The sequence below is a fragment of the Spodoptera frugiperda genome, chromosome 26 (assembly GCF_023101765.2).
Source record: "Spodoptera frugiperda isolate SF20-4 chromosome 26, AGI-APGP_CSIRO_Sfru_2.0, whole genome shotgun sequence".
In the NCBI taxonomy this organism is placed as follows: Eukaryota; Metazoa; Arthropoda; class Insecta; order Lepidoptera; family Noctuidae; genus Spodoptera; species Spodoptera frugiperda.
In genome coordinates, this window is record NC_064237.1 from 13,345,212 (window position 1) to 13,355,117 (window position 9,906).

The 9,906-nt window shown below is 35.1% G+C and overlaps 2 protein-coding genes across 3 annotated transcripts; both read right to left on the bottom strand.

Annotated features, from left to right (window-relative positions):
• Window positions 1-814: 814 nt before the first annotated feature.
• LOC118264585 (ecdysone oxidase-like) lies at window positions 815-3,650 on the bottom strand. Of its 2 annotated transcripts, none has more exons than XM_050704884.1 (4): window positions 3,543-3,650; window positions 3,246-3,366; window positions 2,448-2,578; window positions 815-2,366 (listed from the first exon to the last, which is right to left on the bottom strand). In XM_050704884.1, exons 2-4 carry the CDS (start codon window positions 3,355-3,357, stop codon window positions 885-887), a joined length of 1,725 nt encoding a protein of 574 aa, XP_050560841.1. In that variant the 5' UTR covers window positions 3,358-3,366; window positions 3,543-3,650; the 3' UTR covers window positions 815-884. The 2 variants fall into 2 exon arrangements, with proteins under 2 accessions (XP_050560841.1, XP_050560840.1); XM_050704883.1 differs by having other exon boundaries at window positions 3,451-3,604.
• Window positions 3,651-4,259: 609 nt separating this feature from the next.
• Window positions 4,260-6,695, bottom strand: LOC118264370 (ecdysone oxidase-like). The gene is made up of 4 exons (XM_035576858.2): window positions 6,545-6,695; window positions 6,088-6,216; window positions 5,874-6,004; window positions 4,260-5,799 (listed from the first exon to the last, which is right to left on the bottom strand). The coding sequence occupies exons 2-4, from the start codon at window positions 6,206-6,208 to the stop codon at window positions 4,336-4,338; spliced, it is 1,716 nt and encodes a 571-aa protein (XP_035432751.2). The 5' UTR covers window positions 6,209-6,216; window positions 6,545-6,695; the 3' UTR covers window positions 4,260-4,335.
• Window positions 6,696-9,906: the final 3,211 nt, after the last annotated feature.

A 9,906-nucleotide genomic window follows, 5' to 3' on the forward strand; every position in this document is an offset into this window, starting at 1 on the left:
TATCAGAATAGAATGTTTATTTATAGTAAGAACAAAAGCGGGCGGTATTAATATTTTTTAAACAAAAAGTTTTACATCGATTATTTCACATAATTCAGCATACAATCTATCTTATTTTCTAAGTCTTAAGGTTGCAAATTCAGACCTAGAGTGTGTATCATCATGATTGATTCGTGATTCTGAGTGAAGAATCGTCAAATTACTAATTTATTTGTTTCCCCCTAGTTCACCAGCCCAGAACAGAGGATGGGCAATCGATCTCTTTCGCGTTAATTACATTTTATATTAGACTTGATTGGTATATTTTATTAATCAACACTTTATCAATGTGCCAGTTAAAATGGCGGAGATTTTCTATGATTGGATATTGTACTGATTCAGTTGTCTGGGGATGTAGAGGATTCTGAGTGAAACTCAAATCGAGGTCAATTTTCGAAACATGGAAGTTTCAAGGGAATTTGAAATACTTATCTTGTTTAATTTTACGCGCATTATTTTTGTACATCAATCGTCTATTTGTGATAATATAAGGATAAGTCAGTTCATTATTTAAAAATTGATACCATACAATACATATATTAGAAAATAATGGCTCGCCTAACGGATAAGTTGGCTTCCCACGTGCATAGTAATATGCTGTTCAACGATATTAGGCATATTTAGGCCTGAATCTAATTTGTGTCTGTCAAAGATTACATAGAATTCAAGAAAAACTTATATCAAAATACATAACTTTAACTTAACTTTGATTTAACTTATATAATAATTTCTTTAAACACAATAGTAGAATTAAATAAAACAATATTAACATGCTTCAAATGTTTATTTTCCCAAATAACTTCTTTTGAAAACACACTGCCCAATTAATTTCTAAATAAAATTTCCTAAGAGATGCCTTTAATCATATCTGCTGCTTTCTCTGCAACTGCAACTAGCGGGGCAAAGTTGCTACCGCTTATAGTATTAGGCATCACACTAGCATCTACGACTCGAAGTCTGTTCACTCCGATTACGTTCAATTGATTATCCACCACAGTACCCATGGCACAAGTGCCACAATGGAATACAGTAGATGTCATCATACACAAGGCGTAACACTTCCAGTACTCCGTGCTCCCAAATTCGAAGTGGTCACATTTGTCTGTAGCCTTCAAAAATTTCAACCCCATACTTCGAAACTTGGAATATCCCTCTATTCTAGCATAGTCCTTCATGTAATCAGCAACAGCAATCAGATCTTCGTTGTTCGAATAATACCCGTTGAATATTTGTGGCTGGTCAAAGGGATCCGTACTCCTTAACTTCACCACTCCCCGAGATTTAGGAATCACATTTAGCAAAATTGTTAATAACATTTGCTTATTGTCGGCTAAAGAGTATATTCGGTCGCAAATCGAGTTTTTAAATCCCATGGTAAACCCACAAAATGATAGAAAGTATGAATAGTCATCGATAATAAAGTTAAGAGTTACATAATCTGGGTGGTAGCTCGATTTGTTAAGAGCCGTGTTGCCTACTATTAATGGTGCGACCAGCTGATGTACATTGAAAGCCTCGGGGTTTGCTTCTCTGTTCGTTTTATAACATAGCATTGGTCCTACACTATTTTGCAGATTTCTCCCTACAGGGAGATTTGATATGACGTCAATATTCATTTCTTTTAAATGCTCTTTAGGACCAATTCCCGAAAGCATAAGCAGTTGTGGCGATTTAAAAGGACCAGCTGTTAGAATTACTTCTTTTCTTGCTTTCACGGTTATGGTTTTGCCATTCTTAACAAATTCTACACCCACAGCATTTTTGTTATCATCAAAAATGATTTTTGTGGCCATACTACCCCTCGTTATGTGCAAATTAGGATTATGTTTAATAGGAGTCAGATAACCTGAGGCAGTTTCAGTACGAAATCCTTTCGCGATGTGGTATAAAGCTGTAGAATATCCCAAAATGCCAGCTCCGATACCGTCACGAACGACTGTTTCACCAGCATTTTTATAAGCTTGCAAATATTCGTGACAAACTGACCGATTTTCTTTTGTCACTCCAATATTACCTTCGGTGCCATGATATTTCCCGTAACGTGAGTTAAGAAGACGTGTATCATATAGCTTTTCACTCTTTTTGAAGTATTTTTGCATACTATTCCAGTCCCAAGAAGAGTCGTCACTAGCTATAGAGAATCTTTCGTAATCCCTGGGGTTTCCACGTGAATATATCATGTAGTCAACAGCGCCAGTTCCACCTAAAACATGGCCGCGATCATAAATTCCTGCTTGTCGATGGCACTTTGCCGTAAACCCATCGTCCAGTGTAGTGAAGTTCCATGTAGAACGGGACTTAATAAGGTATGTCACTAAGCCTGGCAACTGAAGAGAAAAATGGTTGGTTATCAACAGTTCATCAAGTAACATAAATTATAAGAATATAGTTTAGTAAAAGTTACTTACGCTGTTATCGTTGCTTGGGTTTTGACCCGCTTCTATGATCAATGTCGTAAAGTTTGCTTCGACCAGCCGAGCAGCTACCACATTTCCAGCGGTGCCACCGCCAATTACTACGTAGTCATACATGTCTTCATCTGAAAAGTAAATACGTTCAGAAATAATAACATTGACTTTGTTCCGTATTGATATAAGTAGGTAGGTTAATTTAGAGTATGACTGCATGATTATGACTGATGACTGCACGGTTGGTGCGGTGGCTGGGCAACTGGCTGCCGCGCAACGGGTAGCAGGTTCGATTCCCGCACGGAGCAACTCTTTGTGTGATCCACAAATTGTTGTTTCGGGTCTGGGTGTCATGTGTATGTGAACTTGAATGTTTGTAAACGCACCCACGACACAGGAGAAAATCCTAGTGTGGGGCAACGTTTTAAAAAAAAAAAAAAAAAAAAAGAGTAAAATTTGGTTAGTGCATCGATTACGACAGGTTATATTATTTAGTTGCGTTTTAGTTAGTTAAGACTCATTATTAAAAATCTGGCGGTTAGCAATAAAGCAGTGGCGAGTTGTCGTTCAATGTGGAAGACTATAGGGGAGGCTGTTCAGCAGTGGGCTTGTGATGGTCTTCTGGCTGGTGATGATGGTAAATAAAATTAAGCGTACCCTCTGTTGCATGGGACTTTAATACATGACTGAAAATTGATGTTTCTGTAAATATAACCTGTGCAAATTCAATTTATTGTAACTGTCCAGTCACCGAAAAATCTCTTTCAATCATGAGCAATATATTTTATAGGTATTTACCAGAAACCTTCGCATCTTCGGGAAACAAGTAGCCATTCAGGTCGAGTAACGCCAGGACGCTGAGAGCGCTCTGGACGTTTGCTATCTGCGCCAGTTGAGCGCTGGTGTTCATTGTTCAAAGCTGTGAAAAAATAATTTTCTATGACATAGCAAAAAGTTCAAAATTGGTAAATTACTTTATGAAAATACACAATTTGTTCCTTACCACTTATTTAATGTGACTTCATGAAAAAATATCCATATATATTGACTGGCAGTTTTGTAGCTGCAGTTTAAAACATTAATGCATTTACTTACAGTTACTTAAATGCTGCAAATGGTAAATTTCCACTGAATTTACGACACTGCTATAGTATTTTAATCACCAATTAACAATACTTTACGTTAGTATCAAGCCATGATAATGAGATTAAAACCTGTCTAGAAGTTTTATTCTGTCTAGGTTTCTTTTTATTACCTTTTTACTGGAATTTTAGAATGAATACTAAGAAAATATAGTGTGGCACTAATTATCGCGTATTACTACTAAAGAAGTTAGTTAAGAACAGTGTATTGATTATAATCTATTATTAATTTACAATTTCAATGTGTATCGATTTTCTGAGTAAAAGTAATTGACCCTAGATAAAGGTAGTACGGTTCATTTATTTAAAAAATGTGTTATTATGTTTACTATAGTTTTTATGCAACGTGCAATGACACGCCTTTTTTTCTCCGAAGGAGTAGGCAGAGGTCACATTACGGCATGTAATGCCGCTATACAATAACACCCACTTTTCACCATTCGTGTTACAAATCTCATGTAATAGGGGGTGAACCTATTGCCATAGACTGGGTACAATTCCAGACTTCGTGCTACTTCTGGGAAATTATTCGTAAAACCGAAAAAAGAAAAAGAACCCGGCCGAAGAATGTCCGACCCGGGAATCGAACCCGAGACCCTTTGTTCGGCAGTCGCGCTCCACTCAATCCACGAGGCAGTTTTTATCTTCAGGATTAAAATAAGTAACAACATCAAATCAAACAAAAAATGTATTTCTAAATTCAGTATCAAAATTATTTTCATCTATATTCGATATTGCTTGGTTTTTTAAGAAGCATCCTCTATAATCATTTCTACTCCTTTTTCAGCCAGTGCCACCGTTGGGCCAAAAAGAGCACTACCAATGGTGCCGGGTATAACACTAGCGTCTACCACACGAAGTCCACTGACCCCCATAACCTTCAGTCGGCTGTCCACCACAGACCCCATGGAACATGTACCGACATACCTCCCTGGGGTCACAATCATGCATAAAGCGTAACATCTCCAGAATGGACGAGACCCAAACTGAAATTGACCACATTTCCCAGTAGCTTCCACAAATTCTAAACCCATGCTTTGGAATTTAGGAGTCTCTATAACTTTATAGTAGTCCATGATATAGTCTACTATATCGTTCAAATCACCATCATACGTGTAATAATTAGGAAATATGTTTGGCATTGCGAATGGGTCAGTATTCCTTAACGCGACTTCTCCATAAGATCTAACGTTCAAATGTAAAATGAAGGAGAGGAAAATTTGCGTGTCCTTTGAGTAAATTCTGTCACAAATTGAATTTTGAAATCCTAGACTGAACCCGCATAATTGTAGAAGATATGCAGTGTTATCTATTATGTAGTTTATGGTTTGATAATCTGGGTCACAGCTGCAATTGTTTAAAGATGAGTAGCCCATTATTACTTGCGCTGGATATTCTCTGTCATTGAACGGCATAATTTTTGTTGTCTTGTTTGTTTTGAAACCCAATAGTACACCGACGGCATCTTGCAATTTCTTTCCAACAGGGATATTTGATATCACACTGATATTCAATTTCTCTAACCTCTCCTTTGGACCAATTCCTGACAACATAAGAAGTTGTGGAGTTTTGACAGCTCCGGTTGTTACGATAACTTCCTTGGTTGCTCTTACAGTGATTGCTTTACCTTCCTTTACAAATACTACTCCAACGGCTCTTTTATTCTCATCGAAGATTATTTTTACTGCCGTACTATTTCGAGTTATATGCAAATTAGGATTATCTTTTAGAGGAGATAAGTAAGCAGTTGCAGTTTCCGTACGAGACCCTTTTGCTATGTGATACAAAGCACCAGAATATCCTATTATTCCAGCTCCAGTAACATCTGCAACCACTTTTTTTCCAGCTTCTTCATAGGCTTGTAGATACTCTTGGGTCTCTGAACGATTTTCTTTGATTAGTCCAATTCTTCCTTCAGTGCCATGATATCTTCTGTATCGTGAATTAAGAATTTCATCGTCAACTAGATTTTCGCTTTTTCTGAAATATTTAAGCATATTTTTCCAATTCCATGAGTCTTCGTTAAACTTTCTGTAATCCTGGGGGTTTCCTCGTCCGTACAGCATGAAGTCGGTATTCCCTGTACCTCCCAGCACCTTACCAAAAAATGATCCACTGCCTTTGTGACATTGGTCTGTGAAACCATCGCGTGGTCTAGTAAAGTTCCAGTCCATGCGTGAGTTCTTTATGTAGGTTTGTAAACCAGGTGCCTAAAAAGAGAAAATTCTAGTTGATAACCCGAAATTTTTATTATTGTCTTAATTCATACTATGTTGTCACTTACATAATTTTCTTCTCCTGGATTATTTCCTGCTTCTATGAGCAATGTCTTAAAGTTTGCTTCGACCAGCCTCCCAGCTACCACACATCCAGCGGTGCCGCCACCCACCACGATGTAATCGTATGTATCACCATCTTAAGGAACAAACACCGACAACAATATTCACATGTGATGAGCATTTCAATTTGAAATTGAAGATGAAGATGAAAGTATTTACCAGAAACTTTAGCGTCTTCAGGAAATAAGTAACCCACCATGTTGAGGAGAGCCAGGGCTCTGAAGGCTCCCTGAATGTTGAGTATTTGCTCTATTTGAATGCTCGTCGCACCTGAAGCCATGGTGACTGCTGTGGAAATAGTAGAAATTAATAAGTGTTTTACAGAAGGAGAAAGAGATCAAAATCAAAATCATTTATTCCAAATTATGTAGACTAGTAAAATGCACTTTTGGACGTCAAAAGACACTTATGGACGTCTCATGGAATAAAGACGAATTGAATACCCAAAGTTTCAAAATTGATTCTTGCAAAGCAGTTGATATGAGTATAAAAATCGACACTTTTGCTGCACTATATCTTACTGATTCTTGCATAGTCATGGTCAAGATTTATCTTGTCGGGACTAGGTTCGACATTTAATATCTAAAGCAAAATATTAAAGAAAAATGGTACTTACGTGTACTGGTTGTAACACCTCAACTATCATAGAGAAATTGTAATTACAAATGGAAATGCAGTAGCATTTTAAATTAAATTAAGAATAATAATGTAAATGCTTATGATAACTGTACCATAGGTGTTAGTGAACTAATAAATAAAATAAAATAAGTGAAGAAAACTAGTTTGATGGAGTAAGTTATTATTAATCCACATGAGGGTTATGTCCACATTGTGATTTATATTTTACTGATGTACTGATGGGGCCTACTCCGGTTTTCGATACCGAAGTTTTGTTTAATCTTCGGCCGCAGGTTTTATTGATTTACTAATAGAATTACTTGAAATAAATTACTTTGCGCAGGACCTATAAAGTCTACAAATATATTACAGACTAATTTTTAGGTGCGTTTACAAATACGTTGTTTGTTATACACATTACACTCAGACCCGGAACAACAATCTGTGGATCACACAGAGAGTTAGTCACGCGATACGTTCTGCGACAGCCAACGTGTCTGTTATCCAGCCACCGCGCCAACCGTGCAGTCAAAATTCATCCAAATCTAGTGCAAGCTGTTACCGTTAAGAAAAACAATATTTCATATTGCTTGCATTTATAAACCTAAATAAACATTGCTATGTACAACACTTTATAATTTTATCATTTCTAAAATAGAAAATGTCAATAAATAATGGTTTGCTTAGAACGTTGAGTATTTAATCAATTGAAAAGGTGAAAAAACCATAAATTAATTTGATTAAAATAATTGGGGCAATGTACATATATACCTGATAATAATACTCGAGACACAACACAGCTACTGGTTGCTTAGGCACTATACCGTACTAAACGTATAATATTGTCTTTTTTGACAAATGAATTTTTAATAATGTATGTATTTTAAGTTGTAAATAATGTGTTAGTTTAGATTGATATGTATGTAATAAAAAATAAATCAAATTTAAGTACTTAATCTATTTTAATGAAATATTTATAATGTACCACGCATTTTTTTAGGATTGACAGGTAAGCTATCGCCATTGCTCATGGACACCTAGCAATGCCAGGGAATTTCAAAGTGTGTTGCTGAATTTTTTAAGGTTAAGGTTTCGTGCTATTATAACTCAGTTAAAATATCACCATGAGATTTGTTATTAGTAGGATTGTATTTACTAGATCTTGAACTGTTACCTATTTTATACCAAAATGTTTTAATATGCACTGAAAGAAATATACATATACTGCAGTACTTTATAAAATACGCAATACTATTTACTAATAGACTTATTAGGCAAATTGATGATAAATAAATTAATTAAATTAATTCGATAGAATAAATTAGACCAATTATACTTGAATACACAAAAAGAGAAAGTTTTAAAACACTAAATGATATGCGTCAATCTCGAACCTGTGACAACGACTACGTTTTCTGTCACACTGGTGACCATTTTATTTCAGTGTTGACCAGATGACCAGACCAGACCCTACCTTCTGCTTAATATCACTATTACGGTAAATTTCTTAACCTTGAGTTGTTTAATCTTGACTCTTAATTACATATTCATATTTATTGTTCTTCGCAGCCCCTGTGATTTTATTTAACTGCTCCGTAACCAAAGTAAGTTAAGATGAGTTTTATATAAATCCTACTGAACTAAAAGCAGATTTGATGCACATTAAATCTAGTTTTCTTTGGTATTAAAATTATGATCACGATCTCAAAAGTCGTGCATAGAATCTCTATACCAACGGATCATTTATCATAATTGAATTATATCAAAATTTAAGGCAAACCCTTTGGGCGATTTATGTATGAAACCTTAAAAAGGATTTATGATATCAGTAAAAACAACATTACTTCACGAAAAATGATTTCCTTTGGGTATACTAGCGTTACATACTCAGACATACATATACACATATATAACAGACTAGCTGTTTGCCACCGGTTTTGCTCGTCGGGTATTAAGAAATATCGCGAAAATGCGTGAATGGAAATTTGAAATAGTTCAGTAATTTTGGAGTTTAATGAAGGAAACCAATGATGTAACTGAGATAGGTATGATACTAAGTAGAAGAAGAGTATTTCAAAATTATAGATATTACGTACTAAAGACACATGAATTTGAATAACATTTCAGAACCATAGAAAAAGTAGTTCAACCGCAAATTGTCGAGTTGTCCAGCAGTGGAGGAGAACAGGCTGATGAGTTATTATATTTATTTTGTTTTTTTTTTATTGGCATTTGTTAAACAAGTTCAAGTTACGATGGAACTGACGTGAACTATGTTCAAAAGTTCCTAAAACTAAAAGTATAAAAAAACTTTAATTTAACAACAAACAAATTCCATTTTTCATCATTCTCGAACAAGAAACGTTGTTTTACTAAGTCACACTTATGTTCCATCCAACTTGAGTTCAAAGTTAAATCGTAAAAGTTAACAAAGTTCTCAGTAGTTATATGAAGTAGTTATGTAAAGTAGTTTTTAACGTGAGCGCAGTAAAAACTTTTAACTGCTGGACAATTTGTCTAGACATGGCATTATGTGGACACTGTCGTCACGTTGATACATTACATGGGTTGAAAGTATTTTCATTATAAAAACTTAGATTAGGTGTACTATTTCAATGGTTTTATATCAAAACCCTGCCAACCTTGACGGTTGGTAGCGGAGGATTTGACCTCAACAGCTTTTGTTTTTAATTAAACGTTGTCCCACACTAGGATTTTCTCCTGTGTCATGAGTGCGTTTACAAACATAAAAGTTTTTAATAGATAGAGTGATTCAAGAGGAACGTTTATATGTATAATACATGCATAATGTATCACCATTGCACCCATGCAAAGCTGGGGCGGGTCGCTAGTCTATATAAAAACCGATATGATAAACAGAGAACCAGTCTATAGGTCCCAATATAACCCTTTGAGCTCGGAAACCTAAAAAGCAATTTAATCAACAAACTTACAAAGTAATTGGAAATTTACAAAATAATTCCAATTGAAACAGATCAAATAATATCCACGAAGAATAAACAAAAGAAAAGCACTCGAATTACAAATTGAAACTTAAAATATTAATCAGTTTTGTGTAATAAACTTCGAACAGTTAGTTTCAAAGGAAATACTTGTAATAAACAGTATTTAATAACAATATCTCTACAATGAAACTTGTATTCGATATTGTTTATTTATTTATACTTTACTAGGCTTTTACCTACGGCGTTGTCCGCGTTCGTCGCACCTTTTTCGTACCTTGAATTACATGTACAAAAAAATATGAAAATTGGTCAGTGGTTAAAACAAAATGAACATGATCAGAAACGCGAAAATGTTTTTGACAATGTAAAAAGTAAACGTGTCAGTTTAATAAAA